The following is a 22,497-nucleotide window of genomic DNA, read 5'->3' as shown; positions in this document are numbered from 1 at the left end:
TCTTTTGAAGGAGCCAAGGCCAACTTCTTTTCACTTGGAATTGGCGGCTCGATTTGGAATTACGCCCGACAGACTGACGCCATAGGCGGAGGTAGTTCGACTGGCACCCGGATGGGATGTTGCCATTACACCGAGCATTGGCAAACTTTGTTTGCAATGACAAGGGTGTTCAGGGCATGCGAGTGACGTTCTACTCAGGATCCCTTGGTACCACAAGAACTACGCCGTGGTTGACTACCGGACCGAGAAAGCGACTTTGATAAATGAAGGGCTTAGAGATTGTACTTGATGAACTTTAGTTTCTTACTCATTCTTTTGGGAGAGAACTGAACGATGGATAAAGGTTGAATATGTTTTGACCTGATGAAAAGAACGCCAAGATTTTTCTCCACACTCATGCCAATTTCTTTTCAGAGGGCCTGAAGATCAAACCATTGATCTGATACTTGGAAGCACGCCACCGAATCGGCCACCTTACCGTGGAGCAGAGTACAGAATGAAAAGATTATGAACCCAGTGAAAGACCTCTTGGAAAAAGGGTCTTGTCCAACCTAGTACTTCACCGTATTGCTCTCCAGTGTTCTTGGTTTTGAAGAAAGACGGATCTTGGAGAATGTGTATCGATTATAGCACTCTCAACGAAAGCACCATCAAGAACAGATTTCCGATTCCTAGGATCGATGATATACTCGACAGGTTACAGGGATCCTCGTGCTTTAGCAGGATTGACTTGAAGAGTGGATATCATCAGATCAAGATAGCGCCAGGAGATGTCTACAAGACAGCTTTTCGGACGACTTTTGGGTTATTTGAGTTTTTGGTGATGCCTTTTGGCTTAACCAATGCTCCCGCGACATTTAACCGGATGATGGACAGGATTTTTCGAGAGTACAGGCTTTTTTTTTTTTGGCACTTTCTTTGACGACATCATTGTTTTCTCCAAGAATGAGGCAGAACACAGAGATCATCTGCTTCAAGTCTTTTAGGCATTACGAGATCACACGCTAGTGATTAATGCAAAGAAAAGTGAATTTTTCCTACCATGGATACACTTTTTGGGACACATTGTGTCAGTAGCAGAGTGCAAATGGACCCGGCCAAGATAGAGACTATCCGTGATTGGCCCGATTTGAGGAATGTCCATGAAGTTAGAAGCTTCTTGGGACTGTGTTCGTACTACAGGCGGTTCATACGAAAGTTTGCAGAGGTTGCTTCCCCTTTGCATACCTTGACACAGAAAGGAGTACCTTTTTCGTGGGGACCCACAGAGGTGACTGCCTTTCGGACATTGAAAGAGAATTGACTACGGGACCTATTTTGACTTTGCCGGACTTGCAGAAGTCATTTGAAGTATATTGTGATGCTTGTGGTCGTAGTCTGGGTGCGGTCTTGATGCAAGAAGGCCATGTCATAGCTTACGAGAGCCGTTTGTTCTCTAGGCCGGAGATGACAGCACACATCTATGAGAAAGAGCTTTTGGCGATTATCCACGCTCTTACTCAGTGGCGGCATTACCTACTCGGAGCGGATTTTACTGTCTTTACAGACCATCAGAGTTTGCGCTACTTCTTGTCACAGAAGAAGCTTTCGGAAAAGCAGATGCGGTGGACGAACATCTTGTCACAGTTCCACTTCCAGATTGTCCATGTGCAGGGACAGAAGAATGTGGTGGCAGATGCTTTGTCTCGGAAACCGTTGGTTCTGGCTGTTTCCGCGATACATCATAGGAGCTTCGAGGATATGGTCGATCAGTATGCCACAGATACAGATTTTGCAGATATTTTCACACGGATACGGGATGGGGAGACAGTAGTTGGATACTCCCTTCGGGAAGGCTACTTGATGAAAAAGACTATGTTGTGCGTTACACAGCCGTTGAGGGATAAGGTTATGACTAAATGCCACTGTCCACCTTTTACGGGTCACCGCGGCATTGCTACCACCATGAAAAGGGTAAAGAGATACTTCTTTGGGCCGAGACTCAAAAAGGATGTGGAAGAGTTTGTGCGCAGTTGCTTGGTATGCCAGAAGGTCAAGTTTGACAAGCATAAGGCACAGGGATTGTTACAGCCTTTACCCATACCCACCCACCCCTGGGAAAGTATTGCAATGGATTTCATTTTTGATCTCCCAAGAACACAGAATGATCACGATGATTTTCCGATTACATGGCACGTCTGAGACGATTGTCTCCGACAAAGACCCCAGATTTATGAGTTTGTTTTGGAAGGCAATTTGGGAGAACATTGGCACGTAGTTGCAGTTCTCGTCATCGTTCCACTTGCAGACTGACGGGCAATTTGAGATTGCCAATTCAGTAATTTTAGATTTATTGAAGTCTTGTATCTCGGATCAGAAGACTCAATGGGAAAAGAACTTACCTTTGGTGGAATTTGCCTACAATAACACGATACACTCTTCGACGAGGAAGACGCCATGTGAGATTGTTGAAAGTGCTGCGAAGGTTCCATCCTTCCTGAGCACGAAAGATTAGATATTTGAAGCGGATGAATATTCGTGAGGTTTGGATACGGCTTTTGCCAAGGTTCGCGAGACTTTGCAGGAGTCTCAAGAACGACAGAAAAAGGCAGTGGATCGCCATCGTCGCGACTTGAAATTGAAGGAGGATGATTGGGTGCTCTTACGTTTTGAGAAGGCACGCCTATGAAAGAAAAAGGGAAAGGAGAGGCTTTTTCCAAAGCTTAGTATGCGATACTACGGACCTTTCCAGATCACTGACAAGATAAATGATGTCTCCTTCCGATTGAAACTGCCAGATACTTGGAGGATTCACAATGCATTGCATGTGAGTCTCTCGAACCCTGTTAAGGGTGATGTACCTGATGATGTGGAGCCTGATGAGCAACCCGCAATGGAAGAAAACGAGGAGACCCTTGTTCTTGAACAGATTTTGGCACATACGGATATGAAGAAAGGTAAAGTCCGAAGGCGGTTCTTGGTTAAATTCAAGAACTTTCCTGCATTTGATGCGAAGTGGATGGAGGAGAAGGACCTAGCAGATACTCCTCGGATTGTGAAACTTTACCTCGACGCTTTGGTTTAGCATAGTCTACTCCAAACGGAACCCAGAATTCATCTTGGCAGGAGATCTAGTGCACTGGGATGCACAAGAGAGGAGTTACTCCACTCCTTTGTCAACAGATGCCTCGATTTTGATACTAAAGTCATTGATGTCTCTTTGAGCTTCAGGGATACTGAGAGCTAACAGTATTCTGCTGGATGACTTTATGAAATGGAATTCCTGATAATGATATTGATTTGTTCTTGACTTCTTTTGAGTGCAGGAACTCATAGCCGAAATGACTGCAGCATTTTGGTCTGATTGATCTCGAGTAGACATGGTTGCAATAAGGGTTAGTCAATCGGACATTGATGAGGTCCCGATTGGACCTAGATGTGATTGCTAGCTACATTGCCGATAAATCATGCTCTAAGATCCGAATGAATGTTGAATGTCATGTGATGTCCTGTGATGTCTGGTGATGTCCTGTGATGTCCTGTGATGTCGTGTGAGGTGACTGTCGATTTTGTACATGTGCTAGATGTGTGTTCCTAGTACGTAGATACTAACAGTCAGTGTCTGCTAAGACGGTTTATGGCTTTTGTCGGTTTTGCAGGCGTAATCGCGGTCGATTACAATGCTTTCAAGAGGGGGTATGTAACAAAGTGATGACGTAGCGGACAACAGAAACCCTAATTTCTGCCAAAAACCCTAATTTTCGAAAATCGCGGAGGCTTTTTTTTTTAAAAAAATTTGAAAAATGATGAGCGACGCGAATTTTGCTTTTTTTTAATTTAAAAAAAAAAGAGAAAAGACTCTCTAAGAGAGAGAGAGAGAACTGATGCTTTTTATTTTAAAAGCTTTTGGGGCTCTGCATTTGGGCATCCCTTGTAACCTTTAAATTAGTGGTGAGGGCCTCACTTCTCAGAGCATCTGGACGCAGAGTCTGAGAGTGAAACCCTAGCCACTCTCTTGTACTTTGATCTGATTAATATAAAAAGAAATACAGAAAGGGGCGCCAGTCTTTGGGGCCAATATCTCTAGGCACGGAACTCCGCCGGGCCAGTGCAAATCTATTGTGATCTGTGAATTGTTTTGAAGTGGTTATTTGGTGCTGTCGCGGTTGATTCTTGACTTGGAGTGTCCAAGTCTGTTACACAAGCCACTGAAAAACGGAGCCACAGTGCAGATCATCGGCCGCGGGACCTAAACCCTAAGAAGCAGAAGCAGTAGTAGAAGATGACGTGGCAAAATGTACTGAACTCAAGATTGGGCGTTGGCTCACTGACGTGGCAGGCTCTTTGGAATCCCGCGTTTCACACTGACTGCTGACGTGGCAGTCTGTACGGAATCCCATGTTTCACGTTGACTGCTAGCATGGCAAACTGTACGGATTTCCGTGATTTGCGCTGACAAGTGCTAACATGGCATTGTACGGATTTACTTTGCGCTCACAGCTTTCGAACAAGATGCTTTTCTACCAGATGCTTTTGAGTTTAAGGCTTTTCATGTAAACTGCTTTTGGGCATAGGGCCTTCAAATATAAGGCCATGGGCTCATTCTCTGGCATGCTTCTGGACGAAGGTGCCGAGGATGGAATACTGGCTTGTACTCTGATGATGCAATATAAAGAAATACCGAAAGGGGGGCCAAGGCTTGGGACCAATACTCTTTGGGGTGGAACTCCGCCACTTCGTGTTGCGTGTCGTCTCTCTCTCTTTCAGTTCAATTGTTATTGAAGTGCTAAAAGTCTATTCAGTATGTTATTTTTCGTTGGCACGTGGTGCCCGTCTTGTGAGAGTGGTATCAGAGCATCAAGCGTGTGCTTTTCTGAAAACATATCGTCCTACAAAAGAGCAGACAGAGGAGACCAGAGACTATTGGAATATTATGTGAAGTATCTTCGGGACCCGATCCCGAACTTATTAGATACTCCCACGCTTACTTCATCGCACATCGAGCATGCTCCCGTCTTCACTGCTCATGTCTTACAAGGCATAAGCCAAAAAGATCACTTGCAAGAGAAGGATCCAAGATTTGTTTCGAGTCATTGTTTTTCTCAAAAGCAGTGCCATGCAAATGTTGATGTCTATAGCTACCAAGCCGTACACTCCAAGGACTTGGCAAGCTTTCAAGAAAATTTTTGCCCGAAGTTATATGGTTTCTGACATCTTCCTCTGCAATGCAACTTCTGACAAAGCCGGGTATCCTAAAATGCTTGCCACGGAAACCCTAGCAAATTACAACTTGCAGTCATTAGACGTCTCTCAACAGGTGTCTCTTGTTGATAACCTTGGAGGTCCAATGTGTAAGGTGCAGCAGAATGAATGATGAACTTTACTCAAGATGAGTGCTCCGAACTGTGCTCAAGGTTCCTTTTACTTATGGAAGGGAGAGCCTTCCGTTCTTAATGAGAGAGTGCAATGGACACAACAAAGTAAATGGACACTGTGCGAGAAGGTGTATGAGACTGAGAGATAGAGAGAGAAGAGAATACGACACCAGAGACGTTGTAAAACCCTCCTCCGAAGGCCCCACTCTAGTTGACGAGAGTGGTCTACTATTGATTGCACAAACTGGTACAAAGTGGATGAATGAGAACTGATGCAAGTCTAGGCTATGTCGATGTCGACAACATGGATGACGAGACCGACTCGATGGCTGAAAATTGATGTGCTTGCTCTGCTGTCAAAAAACGCCAATGGGCTGAAATCTGTTGCTGCAAAAACGCAAGTGCTGGAGCAAGTAAAACGCTAGTTTGCTGCATTTCCGTGGCTTCGGCTGCCCTAAAAAACGTTGATTTGCGGCCCTTTGAAGTCCTCCGAAAACGCTGTTTTGGCTGAGGTCTTATCGCTAAATTGTTGAGCCTATGGTACTGCTGAAAATGCTAGGGAAAAGCGATGATGCTGATGCTGAAAAACGCCAGAGTGTGGGAGTCTACGGCGATGAGGCTACTGCTGAAAAACGCCAGCAGAGGATGGTCGCTTGCTTGGAGGAAAATCGCCACCAAGGGGGGAAGTCTAGCTTGAGAGAGAGAGGGGGAACCTACTGCCTTTAGCCTGTGTTCTCCTTGCTCTTCTGCCAAATAGTGCTAGCCTGGGTTTGCTTACATATTATCTTACCCAAATTGCCCTACTCAGTTCCCAACAAAAGTCACTTAAAATAATAAGTGACAAATGTCAAAAATAGGAAAAATATGTTTAATGCACTAAAAAATGCTCCTGATGGATTCTGTTGGATTCTGATGGTAATGCTGATGATCATGCGTTGTGCAACCAGAGGATATGCATCTGCCTGGGCATGCACGGTCTGCGAACAGACTCACAAAAGTGCCAGAACACTTCCTAAGCTAAACTGACTGGACTGACTGAACCCTTGTCATGTTGTAGCTTGTCCACGAACACATAGGGTTGGATGTGTCACGTGACATCCCCTTCTTTTTAAAGTGAGGTACTGGTACTGAACTGCATGGCTTCCTTGTAGTCTGCCAACAACTCTGGATAATCCTTGAAAAACTCTTCGTCGACCCACACCACTTCGTGGGTCCCACGATCCTTGAACTTCAAAAAGTATTGTCTCACTTGCTTCTTCGAACCATGTTGAAACCGATGCAACAACACTTGCTCCGACGCCATGACTTCAGCTTCATCGATGATCTCCTGTTCTTCTTCTTCCAAAATGTCCTGTGGAGGTGTTCCCTGAAACACTTTCAACCAAGAAACATGGAAAAACGTTGTGCATTGACCATGAGTTAGGCAACTGCAATTTCATTGAAACCACATTTTCCTTTTTAATGACTAGAAATGGACCATACATACGAAAAGACAATTTTGGACACTTCTTTTCAACTTGCTTAAGACGTTGCTTCATGATTCTTAAATACACCCAATCCCCTTCCTTGATCGAAACATCCTGACGATGCTTATTAGCCTGCCGTGAATAAGATTCCTGAGCCTTGCTTAGCCGAAGCTTCACACTCTCAAAAATCTCATCCAATGACTGACTTTCAGTATTGGCATCAGGCATTTGATTGATCGAGCGAGTCAAAAGTGACTCGAACGGACGGCCAAAAGTTGCCTCATACGGAGTTCGACCGATGGTAGAAGAAAAAGAGTCATTCAAAATAGCCTGAATTAATAAGCGATAGAGCTCCCACTGAGACTGCTAATCATGCACATATGACTTTAAAACATCAAAAGCCAATTGATTGTAAATCTCTGTCTGACCATCTGACTATGGATGAAAAGCCGATGAAAAATTCAACTTAGTGCCAAAATTTTCAAAGAGTGCGCCCAAAAAATTGGACGTGAACTTAACATCCCTATCTGAAACAATTGATTGGCAAACCACAAAGGGGTATCAATGCTTAATGAACAACCGTGCTACATCTTGTGCAGTGACTGTGGCTTTACAAGGAATCAACATGCAAAACTTACTAACGATCGACAATTGTCAAACATTGAGTGTTACTTGAATGCAAACTTGGTGGAAGGTTAGTCACAAAATCCATGGAAATATCTTGAAAAGGTCCGTTGGGAATAGGCAGCGGAAGCAAAAGGCCTTGCTGCTTACCCCGAGGAGCTTTTACCTTTTGACATATAGTGCACTGAGTGACATAACAAAACACATCCTTTCGCATTTTAAGCCAATAAAAGAATCTTTCTATTTTTTCCAAAGTGGTGTTCATTCCCATGTGCCCACCCGTGAGAGAATCATGTGCATCATGCAATATGGTTGGCTTGAGAGAGGGCAACACACATAAACGTTGACGAAAATACAACAAACCATCACGAATGAGATAGTTGCTTGGCCCTTGGGAAGCAAAAGCCTGCAACCAATGCTTACCAAACTCGGAATCCGCATACTGATTCTTCATGCTGTCGAAAGACACCCTGAATAGAAAATGTGGATCTTGACTCAAGAGCCAAAATCTGTCCTTTGTGACTCAACGCATTTGCAACAGGGTTAGCTTTTCTAGGCATATACTCATCAAACCTCCAAATTGCTCAAAAAACTGTGATCACCGTGCTGAGCGATCACTCCAATGTGCACTAGGCATAGACTGGAGCCACTTGAGGGCTTGATGACCTGTGCGAACTGTAAACTCTCTACCATAAAGAAAATGCTTTCAATGCTTAAGAGAGTAAATGACAGACAAAAGTTCTTTATCATAAACTGAATAAATCTTTTCCGCACTATTGAGCTTCCGGCTAAGGAAAGCTACAAGACGACCATGCTGCTGAAGCACAGCGCCTATGGCAACATTGCTCGCATCAGTCCATATCTCAAAGGGATCATCCCAAGAGGCAAGGATAAGACATAGTGCTTCTGTCACCGCAACCTTGAGAGCTGTGAAAGCCTCAATAGCTGCTTCGAGCAAGTCTACGCGCTGACGGCGAGTCTTTACCCCTTTCAAAACATCAGTGTCACGTAACACATGAGTCTATTCGTAGACTGTGTATACCCAGTCACTTGGTATAGATGCATATCCTTCGGTTGCACACAGCATGATCATCAGTATTCCCTTCAGAATCCATCAAATTCCATCAGGGAAATTTTCCAGTGCATTTAGTCTATTTCCCCTATTTTTTGTATTTTTCACTTATTATTTTTAAGTGACTTCCCAACAAAAGTAGACAGGGCAATTTTGCTAAGTTTGTATATAAGCAAACCCAAGTTGGCACTCAATGGCAGAAGAGGCAGCAAGAGCACCGCTCAACAGGCACCTTCTCAACAGAACCCCAAAGGCTTCTAGCGTTTTTGCTCCACAGCAGCTTGGCTAGCGTTTTTGGACAAGACACAGCAGATCAGCCAGCGTTTTCTGTCACCAGCGTGTGACTACTATCTATCCTTTTTGTTGATTTCTTTCTTATTATCTATTTACTTTCACTTTTTGGAAACACCCCTCGAGAAATCTAACTGCCCTGCATTGCATAGCTAGTGTGGAACTGTCCAGAGGGAGTCCAGGCCCGAGGGCAAGAGAGCACTAAGGTTGGACAAAGACTATGGTTAGCCAAATTCGGTTCATTGACTAGCCAAAGTGGAATCCTTTGCTACAGAGGCTACAATTCAGTTCTCGATGTGGCCGTAGTGTACAAAGAGAGTCGAATGACCTAGAAAGATACAATGGCAGCATCTCCTAAAATTTAGGGAACTGCTATTTTGGGACTTGAAAATGTGTTTGCGTCATTACCTCCGGAATGACAAGGGGAACATTTTCTTACTCTGCCGTGAAGTCAACTGGGCGACCGGTTGGGAGATTTTTAGGCGGCAACCCCGAAACGGGAAAATGCTTATAAATGTGCCAAGTGGCACCTTCTGGTGCACTTTCCTCATGCAACAAGAACTGGCGCTGAATTTTAAGCTGGGAGAGCCTCCTTTTCAGATTTTGTCACAGGTTAAGAGCTATGGAGTGCTTGCTTTCCCTCTTATACACAGTGCGGTGCCAAGAGTGATGCCTTGCACGCTACGCACTGCCCTCTCTCTCCCCTATGGCAGTATGTTATGCCCCACTAGTGGGCTTTTCATTTGACCAATGTACAGTTGTGTCGGTTCATGCGCGATTGCCGAGGCAAGAGCCTCTTGCACAGGTACTGGATTAGCTAGCGGCTAATCCCCCGCAAGTACAGGTGATTCGGAGAGGTTTCACGCTCGAAATCTCGTCCGATTCAAAGGGCAAGTAGCCCTACAGGTGCGGGAGCTTGAGGACTTGCTACGGATGCGACCGGCACGCGAAACGGAGCCCGAAACAGTAAATTACAGCCTGCTGTGTATTTTTGCAGGTTTAGGGTTTTGGCCCTAAACGGACCCTAATACTCCCAGGAGGTTCGGGAACGCAAGGGGACCGCTGTACAGGTGATCTGGTGCATTTTCAGGGCTGAAAACAGAGAATTCAGCGTGCTGCAGATTCTCGCCAGGTTTTACAAAGTGCCCGTATGCGTCGGGAAAGTCATTCAATGCGTGGGAATACTGACTGTGAAGTGTCCTAGTACAGTTATGCTCCCGAAATCAGGCCGGAACAGTGGAAATTCAGCCGAGTTTGTGCGGGGCAGCTTGTAGGGAACCACAACGTTTATTCCCTCTTTTGAACAATAAAGAAATACCGAAAGGGGCGCCTAAGTTAGGGGCCAATCTGGTGTCGGTCTACTCATACAGGCCGGTTTCATGGTTCCATCGACGGGATTAAATCACTTTTTCCCATAGAAGTGAGCCTTGGTCAGTTTGGGCTTGAAGACACAGGGGATCATAGACCAGACACAGGGAATTGCAATTATGGCTGACAGACCAGATGATGTGACTGAAGAGGTTTCCTCTTCATAGGGTCAACAGACACATGAAGTGGGTGAGTCCTCAAGACCACCACAGACAGATGACGATATATTCAGGACCCAGTTGGCTATTGCTGTGGCTATGTTCACACAAGTAATGCAGAACCCGAGGTTTTTAGCCTTTCTGCAACCTCCTGTTCCGTCTCAGCAAGTTGGGTCACTGGATCATATTCAAAAGCCTGTTAAGGCTGGAGCACAGGTGATTCATACCGCACAGTCAATGGAAACACCTGTACACTTGACGGAGAACATGCAGTCTCCACAACCTATGCCTAAGGTGCAAGAACAGGTGGCTGAGATGCCAGTCTTTCAAGCTGTACCAGTTCAGCCCGCCACCTTTCAGCAGCCTATAGCTGGTTCTAATGGGCAGGGAAGCAACCTACAGGCTATGCAACAGGTCTTCCCACCACCTTCAGTACACCCTGGCTATTTTGGAGGTGGATCGGTATTCCAGAGCATGGCTGGTCATGCACCTGGAAATCAGTTTTACACGCCAGGAACAGTGTTTGGGGGTGCTCAAACGATGATGCCTAACCCCATGTACAGTGTCATGGGTATGCAACCAGGGTTTCAGAGCACTCAGGGCCAATTTGCGATGCCACAGGCAAATTTTGGTATGGCTAGAATTACAAATCAGCAGCCAAATATGGCATTTCCAGGTCAAGTTAATAGCGGCCAAGGAACACAGATGAACCCTAATAGTGTTCCCATGTTTCAGTCACTACCATATGACAATTTAACGCCGCTGGAGAGGCCAACTCCGTACAAAGAAGGTGGCAAAGGTGTGACTTTCACGACCTTTACAGGGTTTGATGACAGGAAGAAGGCTCTCTCATTCCTCCAGCAGTTTGACAAGGCCTATGCAGGGGGAAACTTTACAGAGGCTTCAAAGGTCCGCAAGGCAGCCACTTTCTTGACAGGAAATGCGGGACAATGGTGGACAACTTTATTGCTTCAAGGGCAAGCTCCGTCCACATGGATTTACTTCAAGCAGATTTTTGCAGCAGCATGGTTATCTGATGACTTTGAAGCAAATGTCATGAAAGAATGGCACCAGCTTAATGCTGCTACTTGCAAGAATCTGGATGATTACAATCGGAAGTTTTGGAAAGCTCTACTTCCAGTAACTTCCTATACGTTTGTGCCATTGACAGAACAGATTGAAAAATACTGTTGTGGCCTACCCAAAGGATTGAGAAAATACTGCACGAAGACAAAAGTCACTACTTTGACGCAGCTCATCGAGGTAGCAAACACTGGCAATGCTTTGCTCAAGGGAGAAGATTGTGAATTCAATACTGGCGTCAAGGAAGGATCAACCAAGAAAAATTCAGCGAAGAAGTATGTTTCCAAGGAGGTTCCTAGAGTGACTCAGGAGCTAGCCAACGCAGGGAAAGGCAAAGCTTCGGCTGAATCAGAAAAGGGACCAGCGAAGAAATGGAAAAGACGTTTTCCTTGCAAGTCTGAAGAGCAAAAGAAGGTCCTAAGGACAGAGAACAAATGCTTTATATGTGAGCAGCCTGGCCACATTGCTTACAATTGTCCTACAAAGAAAAAGCCAGCTGATTCTGATGACAAGGAAGACAAGAAAGGAAAGAAGCCCATGGCTGGTCTAGTGCCAGATATGGTGGGCGACAAGCCAAATTCAGATGCAAGTGAGCTTTGCAGAGCATGGGGAAAGGTCAGGGATCAAACAGTGCTTATCTTCTTTGATCCAGGTGCCAAAGCCAACTTTATTTCCCCAGAATTGGCTTCAAAGTTGGGAATCAGACCTGAAGAGATGGGGTATACAGCAGAGGCAGGTTTGGCATGTCCTGGCCATACAGAGGCTGTGACACCCATCATTGGAAAGTTGCGTCTACATATCCAATCCTATGTAGATGCTGAAGAATTTTACATCATGCCACTGGACGGATGTGATGTGTTGTTAGGTATTCCTTGGTTGTTTCGTGTACAGGGAATCATGGATGCCTACAACAAAAAGATCACTGTACAGAGCAGGGGAAAGACTCACATTCTGGATGTAAAGCTTATAGGGCAGTCTATTCCCACTGTATCAGCTTCTGCTATTACTTCTGTAATGAAAAAGCATCTTTCTGCGTACTTGGTTTTTGCACGTGAAGTGTTAGATTGTGATGAATCAAATTTATCTGTGTTCGATAAAGAAAGGTCTATGTTTTTACAACAGTATAGTGACTGTTTTTCCGTTTCGTTACCGTCTCAATTACCGCCAGAGAGACCCGAGGACCATGCGATAGATTTGGTGCCAGGCAGTAGCCCACCAAATAAGCCTCCGTACAGGGTTAGTGCAGCTCAGCAGAAAGAAATAATGGGCCAAGTACAGGAGTTGTTAGAAAAGGGGCTGATTCAGCCCAGTTCATCTCCATTCTGTTCTCCAGTGTTGTTGGTGCAGAAAAAGGATGGCTCATGGCGTATGTGCATCGACTACCGTGCACTGAACAAGAATACCATCAAGAATAGGTTTCCTATACCTAGAATTGATGATATTATGGACAAATTAGAAGGAGCAGCTATGTTTAGCAGGATAGATCTAAAGAGTGGGTACCATCAGATCCGTATTAGATAAGAGGATGTGCACAAGACTGCTTTTAGAACGACGTTTGGCCTTTACGAATTTTTAGTGATGCCCTCTGGTCTCACAAATGCTCCTGCTACGTTCAATAGGATGATGGACAGAATTTTCCGTCCACACCAGCAATTTGTTGGTACATTCTTTGATGACATGATAGTCTACTCAAAGAATGAAGAGGAGCATAGGCATCACTTGGCCATTGTGTTCAAAGAGCTACGCAGTCATAGGTTGCTCATCAATGCAAAGAAAACTGAGTTTTTTCTGGAAGAGATTCACTTTCTGGGACACATTGTCTCAAAGGATGGTGTCAGAATGGATCCTGCAAAAGTTGAAGCGATCAAGTCATGGCCAAATTTGAAGACGGTGCATGATGTCCGAAGCTTTTTGGGACTATGCTCCTATTACAAAAGGTTTATCTGAAATTTCGTTGAGATTGCTTCACCTTTACATGCTCTTCAAAAGAAGGCAGTCACCTTTAGATGGACAAAGAAAGAGATTTCAGCTTTTAATCTCTTAAAGGAAAAGATGACTTCAGATCCAGTCATTGTGTTGCCAGATCTTAGGAAGTTATTTGTGGTCCAGTGTGATGCCTGCGGTAGTAGCATTGGTGCAGTGCTAATGCAAGATGGCAGGGTATTAGCCTATGAGAGCAGAATTTTGCAAGGGCGAGAGATGACCATGTAGGTCTATGAGAAAGAGTTACTGGCTGTGATTCATGCGCTCTTAAATTGGAAACACTACCTGCTAGGTGCAGACTTTGTTGTCCAAACGGACCATCAGACCTTGCGATACTTCTTGACACACACAAAGTTATCTGAGAAGCATATGCGATGGGCAAATATCTTGTCCATGTTCCATTTTCACATTGTGCATGTGGAAGGCAAGAAGAACGTTGTGGCTGATGCCTTGTCAAGGAAGCCACAAATTTCAGATGTGTCAATTCCTTATCATCATGAACTTGATGATATGAGAGAACAGTATGCAAATGATGAAGATTTTGCAAGGGTCTTCGAGCAGCTAATGGATGGACAACGTCATGAACACTATCTTCTTAAAGACGGGTTCATGATGATGCATGGCAGATTGTGTGTCACAAAGCCATTGCGACGCAAAGTTATGGAAGAGAGTCATGTCCCACCGTATGCAAGGCATCATGGTATCGATGCTACAGTTAAAGCGGTTGAGACATTCTTCTATTGGCCTACATTGAGAAGGGATGTGGATGCCTTTGTGCGAGAATGCCTCATATGCCAAAAGGTCAAGTTTGACAGGCAAAAGGCACCAGGGTTATTGCAACCACTACCTATTCCAGATAAACCATGGGAAAGTATTGCTATAGATTTTATCTTTGATCTTCCGAGAACGCAGACAGGAAACGATGGTATTTGGACCATTATTTGCAGATTCAGCAAACAGGCTCATTTTATTCCTGTCAGGAAGAAGATAAAGCCAGATCATATGGCACGCTTGTTTATGAGCAATATTTTCAAGTATCATGGCATGCCACAGTCGATTGTTAGCGACCGTGATCCACGCATGACAAGTTTGTTCTGGAGAGGTTTGTTTGAGAATATGGGCACCACGCTCAAATTCTCTTCGTCATTTCATCCTCAAACAAATGGACAATCAGAAGAGGCAAATTCTATTGTCCTAGATCTGCTGAAGTGCTATGTGTCAGAGCATAAAGGAAAGTGGGAGCAGTATTTGCCATTGGTGGAGTATGCATACAATAATACAGTGCATTCATCAACTGGCAAGGCACCCTTTGAGATAGTTGAAGGTGGCAAGAAAGTTCCTCCCATACTGCACACAAAGGACAAGATATTTGAAGCAGATAAGTATGTTCAGGACATGGATGAAATGTACAAGAAGGTCAAAGTGGCCTTAGAGAAGACTCGGGCAAAGCAAAAGAAAGCAGCTGATCGTCACCGTCGTGAAGTTGTATATTCACTTGGTGATTGGGTGCTTTTACGCTTTGAAAAGGCAAGGTTAAAGAAGATGAAGGGCAAGGAAAGACTGTTTCCAAAGCTCAGCATGCGTTACTGTGGGCCTTTTCAAGTGTGCGACATAATCAGTGATGCTGCATATAGGCTGAAATTGCCTGACAGTTGGAAGATTCACAATGCGTTTCATGTGAGTCTTCTGAGACCCTATGTGGGTGATGTGCCAGATGATATGCCAGTTGAAGATCAGCCGGAAGTCGAGGAACTTGACGAGATCTTGGTCCCTGAAAAGATTTTGGCACACAAAGAAAGGAAAGTGAAAGGCAAGGTTGCTAGGCGTTACTTAGTAAAGTTCAGAAACTATCCACCAATGGATGCTAAGTGGATGGAAGAAGGTGAACTTGCAGAGTCACCAACTGTGTTATCACTTTACCTTGAAGCCTTCGATTTGCAACCTACCTTGACCCCTTGAGTTTCAAAGCTACATGGATTGTCAGTGTGACAATGGCTTCTGAAACAAATGATGTACATGGTATTTAAAGTGAGCTCAAATCAAATACCTGTTACATGAATGTTAGAGCTGTACAGATTGTCAGTTTGGCAATTGCTCTTATGGAATGTCCAAAAGTTTGGTTAGTGCTATAGAAGTGAGTATTTCTTGTCACCTTGTCAAGGATACAGTGATTGCTTCTATTGAAGAGTACATGTGTAACTGCATTCTTAAACTCTCGGTTTGGGTATGCTCGAAAGTGTTACGGGATCCAACGTGTACTATAAGACAGTGACAAAATGTGCACCTACCATTTTGTCATTGGAATGTTAGTGACTCAAAGCAATGGCACAGTGCGAAGCTACCACTATGTCATTGGGACAGGGTTCACACGCAGGCAATACATGAGTCGACAAGGTGTTGAATACACCACGGTTGACAATGAGCATGTATGTGTCGTACATGTGTCGACAGGTGTTGAATACATCAGTGTTGACTAGAAGCATGTACGACATAGATGCAAACGAGGACGTTTGAGATTTCAAGAGGGGGGTATGTCACCAGCGTGTGACTACTATCTATCCTTTTTGTTGATTTCTTTCTTATTATCTATTTACTTTCACTTTTTGGAAACACCCCTCGAGAAATCTAACTGCCCTGCATTGCATAGCTAGTGTGGAACTGTCCAGAGGGAGTCCAGGCCCGAGGGCAAGAGAGCACTAAGGTTGGACAAAGACTATGGTTAGCCAAATTCGGTTCATTGACTAGCCAAAGTGGAATCCTTTGCTACAGAGGCTACAATTCAGTTCTCGATGTGGCCGTAGTGTACAAAGAGAGTCGAATGACCTAGAAAGATACAATGGCAGCATCTCCTAAAATTTAGGGAACTGCTATTTTGGGACTTGAAAATGTGTTTGCGTCATTACCTCCGGAATGACAAGGGGAACATTTTCTTACTCTGCCGTGAAGTCAACTGGGCGACCGGTTGGGAGATTTTTAGGCGGCAACCCCGAAACGGGAAAATGCTTATAAATGTGCCAAGTGGCACCTTCTGGTGCACTTTCCTCATGCAACAAGAACTGGCGCTGAATTTTAAGCTGGGAGAGCCTCCTTTTCAGATTTTGTCACAGGTTAAGAGCTATGGAGTGCTTGCTTTCCCTCTTATACACAGTGCGGTGCCAAGAGTGATGCCTTGCACGCTACGCACTGCCCTCTCTCTCCCCTATGGCAGTATGTTATGCCCCACTAGTGGGCTTTTCATTTGACCAATGTACAGTTGTGTGGGTTCATGCGCGATTGCCGAGGCAAGAGCCTCTTGCACAGGTACTGGATTAGCTAGCGGCTAATCCCCCGCAGGTACAGGTGATTCGGAGAGGTTTCACGCTCGAAATCTCGTCCAATTCAAAGGGCAAGTAGCCCTACAGGTGCGGGAGCTCGAGGACTTGCTACGGATGCGACCGGCACGTGAAACGGAGCCCGAAACAGTAAATTACAGCCTGCTGTGTATTTTTGCAGGTTTAGGGTTTTGGCCCTAAACGGACCCTAATACTCCCAGGAGGTTCGGGAACGCAAGGGGACCGCTGTACAGGTGATCTGGCGCATTTTCAGGGCTGAAAACAGAGAATTCAGCGTGCTGCAGATTCTCGCCAGGTTTTACAAAGTGCCCGTATGCGTCGGGAAAGTCATTCAATGCGTGGGAATACTGACTATGAAGTGTCCTAGTACAGTTATGCTCCCGAAATCAGGCCGGAACAGTGGAAATTCAGCCGAGTTTGTGCGGGGCAGCTTGTAGGGAACCACAACGTTTATTCCCTCTTTTGAACAATAAAGAAATACCGAAAGGGGCGCCTAAGTTAGGGGCCAATCTGGTGTCGGTCTACTCATACAGGTGCAATCTAGTAGCCTGTATCCCTCTCCCCTTTGTTGTGTCTTGAAAGTACAGGTAAAATAGACGACTAATAATGAGTGAAAGCTAAATCAAGGTTTGAAGTAAAGTCTACCGCCCTTTTTGGATTGAACAGGCCGGTTTCATTTTCCCCTTGCAGATCCCTGGCGACAAGACCACAGCAGATCAGCCTAGCGTTTTTGCATTTGCAGAATCCCGACAACAGAAACACCAATTTCAGGCCCTAGCGTTTTTTATTTGCAGCACCACCTCAACGTTTTTGCAGATCATCGCGACGGAAAGTCAAGGACCATCAACGTTTTCAGTTTTCAGCAGTTAGTACCCGCAGATCAAGTCCCAAACCCCGCAGACCTCACCTTCCCGCAGCAGTTCCTGGCCGAAGAAGGGCTTGTCCAGCCTCCCCTTGTGTCTCTTTTCACTCATTGAGAGCGGACCGTGCACTTAGCGGCCGGCCAATCGACGTGAGGTGGGAAAAAGCAACCTTGGTGTGAGCGCAAGGCCGCCAAGGGGTGCGCCCGCAGAAAGGAGTAGAACTCGGGTGAAGAGAAGATCCTTATCAAACACGGTTTGCAAGCGAAAAAAAACCTCAAGAACATCAAGACCCTCAAGAACCCAAGTTCCTCGTGAACTTAAGAATCCACAAGAACCCACGATTGCAGAATGGTCATCACTCGAAGCAGAATGGATACTTCGCTTGGAGGTGATGAGCATGAGAGAGACAAAGAAGAATTTTCCCCACCAGGAGGTTTTTCCGACCCTTCCTCTTCCCCATCTACGACAAAGATTGCACTAACTCTTATGGAGAAGTTGGACCAGATGTTTATGGAAAGGAAGTTAAGACGCGAAGCAAGAAGAGCAGAAAGAAAAGCAGAAATGGAGCACGAACACCAAGAAAGAATGGCAGCTATAGCACGTGAGCGCGAGCAAGCACGCTTGGAAGCCAAAGAACGACAAGCCAAATTGGATCGTGAGCGCGCAGAAAGACAAGCAGAGAACAAAGCAATACAAGAACAGAGCGATCGACAAAACAAAGAGTTCTGGCGACTCTATTCTCAAGTTCAAGCACAGATGCAAGAGATTTGGGGAAAGGAGACTCTCTCAGTCTCTTCTTCTCCAAAGCATGACACACAGGATTTGCATGATTGTGAGAAGCATGATGATTTGAATGACAATGCTAAGCATGATGATTTGAATGATAATGATGAGCATGATGATTTGCATGATCAAGATGTGATTTCTCACGAGCATGATGATTTGCACGATCAAGATGTGATTTCTCACAAGCATGATGATTTGCATGAAGATGATGTGATTGTTCACAAGGATGATGTGTTAGTGGATGCTTTTTCTAGGGAAGCTAACCTCTTTGTAGATTCGATCAATCACGAAGAACCGATCTTGGCTTTCGAGTCGAGGTCCAAAGAACTCCCAAGGACGATTCGATCATTCACGAAGAACCGATCTTGGCTCTCGAGCCTAGGTCCAAAGAACCCTTACAGGAAGTATTATGCATTCGCATGATTGATACGCACGCATTGTTCGAGTGTTTCATTCGTGATTGTTTCCTGTATTTTAGTCAGCATCCTTATGTGATCCCTTTTCCTAGGCATGACATATTGTACGTTGAGCACGTTTCACTCGTGAATGAACAAATGTATGCGGATTTTTCATGAAAAGCTGAAAAGTATGTATGTCAGGAAGTCACATTCCATGTCTCTTCCTTGGCATGACACAATTTCTGAACGAGCACATGAAAGTATGAGCACCAAGCATGGACATTTCCGTTGTGAATTGCCACAGTTGATTGCTCTAGATCATAAGAGAAAGATTCGATCTCATTGTTTGCGTGTATTTGATGAACGGTTCGTCACTCCATCTCTATGTTCATCTACATTGCATACGCAGTCTTTAGAGAAGACAAGATTTTTTCCACTCACTTTACATGGAATAGGTATGTTCATGGTTTTGTGTTGAAAATGGTTTCAGGAATTTTCAACCATGGAGATTCTTGAAGAAGAAAGAAGCATGACACTCGACAAAGTTGAAGCATTGAAGGAGCCACAGAAGACTTTGTGTCGCTTTAGACGCGGCCCAAAGAAGCAAGCATTGTAGACCTTTATGAAGTTCAAGTACCGCACGACCCACACATCAGAGTGGGCCGACGAAGAGTCCCTTGCAAGATTCCGGATGCTATTGGCGATCTCTCTCGACGCCATACAGTTCGATACCAGTACCTCACTTTGAAAAGGAGGGGATGTCACGTGACACATCCAACCCTATGTGTCCGTGGACAAGCTACAGCATGATCAGGGTTCAGTCAGTCCAATCAAGTCTAGATTAGAAGTGATCTGGCACTTTTGTGAGTCTATTCGTAGACCGTGCATGCCTAGGGCCTTTAAATATGAGGCCATAGGCTCATTCCCTAGCATGCTTCTAGTCGAAGGTGCAAAGCATGGAGTACCGACTCATACTTTGATGTTTGATGATGCAATATGAGGAAATACCAAAAGAGGTGCCAAGGTTTTGGGCCAATATTCTCTCCGTGGAATTCCGCCACTCCGTGTCTCTCTCTCTCTCTCTCTCTCTCTCTCTCTCTCTCTCTCTCAGTTCAGCGGTTATTGAAGTGCTAAAAATCTGTTTGGTCTGTTCTTTTCTGTTGGCACGTGGTGCCCATCTTGTGACATCGAGTCATGCATTGAGGAATTGCATCTTTATACATCCCATTTACACAGTCAGGGGAGGCACTCTTTTGTACACCTATCTAGATAGGAGTCTTAGACCCAACTAGAAGATACCTTTGACATTTGATGTGCTCAGACACAAATAGGGAAGGATTGTTAGGAATTTGTGCTTAAGCCCACACCATGGAGCTCTCGCCTTTCTCTACCTTGTTTAAATTCAGTGTATTTGCCTACTAGACTTGCCTACTTGATTTAGTTGATTCTTGCATTGACTCCACATGCTATACACACCCCCACACACACCCATGAAGAGGTATGCATGACCAAGAGCTGATTTGGGCTGATCTTGATGCCTACCATCACTTGTGATGTCATCCAAAGCTTTCCCCAGAGTTTATATAATGGCTCACTATGTACTAGCATTCTAGTTCAATAATCAATCCAGTTTGTGCCTACTCTCTTTGTGCATTGAGTCTCCTAATTGTGCTTGGTGTGGCTTCACATGATGCTCTCACCATCATCATAAATGCTAGCTTAATCTATCCACCCTAATCTATGTACTTATCACATTGCTAGTCCCTATGCCTTCATATCTCTCTCTCTCTCTCTCTCTCTCTCTCTCTCTCTCTCTCTCTCTCTCTCTCTCTCATATTACCACATTCATGATTCTCTATAGCATATCTCTATTTCTCCACATAGTTTGTCTATCTACTTGAGAGAGCTCTCTCTCCCTTGATTTATCTATCAACTTCGTAAAAAGAAGAATAATTTTTCATGTGTGTCTTTCATTTCTTATATATGGTGCCTATTGTAACCTTGTTGAATCAATCAAACAATCAATTTCCACTCTAACTTCCGCTCAAGTTCTAATCTTAAGTCTTACTCAAGAGTATTTACAAATAACAATAGGGTAAGTACCCATGATCTCACAATAGGATGGTTCAAAACCATTGATCAACACCAATGGTATGCAACAACGTGGGTGGACCAATACACTCTTGTCTAGAACTGATATCTCCACCATAGATACACTCTTCATGAGTCTATACATATGTACAATATATTGAGAACTTGTTGCACTACATGTTTAGAAAAGAATTCATTGTGCAAGTATGACAGAAACCAAGCCCTATCATACTTGTTAACGGATTGTTAATTTAGAGAATGTGTGTCAACAATTACACAAATGTTTTTTAGCATCATTGTTAGGAAGGGCAAGTTTAAGCTAGAGAAGCTACACATGTATATGATGCACACGTTAGGTGATAAGCCATCAATCACAAAAAAAAAAATTGGCACCATATGTTGCACATTTTACATGATAATCCATCAGGCCTATGAAAACTCAAAGCCTAACAATCGAAGGGGTTAAAATCCAAGAGGTAAACCTTGGAATGTGAAATATTCTTTTGAGGCCTCTTCAGTTGTTGTAACCAACTTGGCTTTGAGCGAAAATGTCTTTTCGCAAGGCAAAGCACCCAAGGCCATACTTTGTTTGCAAGAGTTTCACTTGTTGTGTGTGTCATCAAAGGAAAAAGACGCAAAACCCCTAAGCTATGATTAACACAAAGGGCACAAAACCCGTAAGCTCCGAGAACAACCTAGATTACAACAATGCACTTTGAAAAGCATGGCACTCTCTTTAGTTCTCTCTTGAGAGGTTTAGTTTTCAAGCTCCGATTTTTCTCCTCCTTAAAACTCTATGAAGTTGGTAGGTTGAAGATTACACTATGCTGAATCTCTCGGCCAACTCAGATAACAAAATGAATGAAGTCAGACACAAAGAGAACTTCTCACTTTCATAGGAAGCCCACTTCAAAAAGTACAAAAAAGGCGCACTCATACCTCACATGCTGGAGAAATAACATTAACCTATATGTACAAACGTTCCAAACCCAGAACTGAAGGTGCAAACAAGACCACTAAGTTTTAACCTCATAATGTTGATCAAGGACAATGAGGGCAAACTACTGCCACTCAATGCAAGTCCATATCTGGTTCATCTTATCAGGGACATTCTTAAGCATGTGTGCTTGAGCGTACCAACAACTTCGGCGGGAGGTCCTTCGTCGCGCTGGAAGCCCCTCGACCGCGCCCCCTGAACCCGCTGCTCGCTGGAGGCCTCATTCCACTTCGACAACGACGTAAGGTTTAAGCTGCAGCGGCACAATTTCGCCTTTTTAAGGCAAATGTTCCAAGATTTTGGGATTAAACAAGGTGAAGCTTCAATTTGGTGAAAATTTCAAAAGGTTTGAATCTGATGTTAGGTGCTCTACATAGGCTCATGATGTGCTTAACAAAACATATATAATATCAATGCACAATGTACAGACTTCAATGTTAGGATTCGAAGGGTTCCATATATGTTGACTACTCAAGGCAGTGATTGTGCTTGGGGCTTTATGTACATTCTGTTTTGTGTTAATACAACACTTTTTACTCACAATTGTATGGCCAAAATCAAAAAGAAAAAAGAGGAACTCCGTATTCTTCCAAAAGATAGGCAAAGAAGTTCAATATCCATTTAAAATGCT

The 22,497-nt window shown here is 44.3% G+C and overlaps 1 protein-coding gene across 1 annotated transcript in view; it reads right to left on the bottom strand.

Moving 5' to 3' along the window:
* LOC147448137 (putative H/ACA ribonucleoprotein complex subunit 1-like protein 1) overlaps positions 1-22,193 on the bottom strand; it is a gene marked incomplete at its 5' end in the record, with an annotated part of 70,691 nt that extends 48,498 nt beyond the window's left edge. The window contains one exon of the mRNA XM_086524498.1: positions 22,007-22,193. Coding sequence (XP_086380624.1) covers positions 22,007-22,193 — 187 coding nt within the window. The remainder of the gene's footprint in view (positions 1-22,006) is intronic.
* Positions 22,194-22,497: the final 304 nt, after the last annotated feature.

Source organism: Adiantum capillus-veneris, chromosome 11 (genome assembly GCF_014529385.1).
Source record: "Adiantum capillus-veneris isolate H3 chromosome 11, ASM1452938v2, whole genome shotgun sequence".
In the NCBI taxonomy this organism is placed as follows: domain Eukaryota; kingdom Viridiplantae; phylum Streptophyta; class Polypodiopsida; order Polypodiales; family Pteridaceae; genus Adiantum; species Adiantum capillus-veneris.
This window is presented reverse-complemented; position numbering and strand designations above follow the sequence as displayed.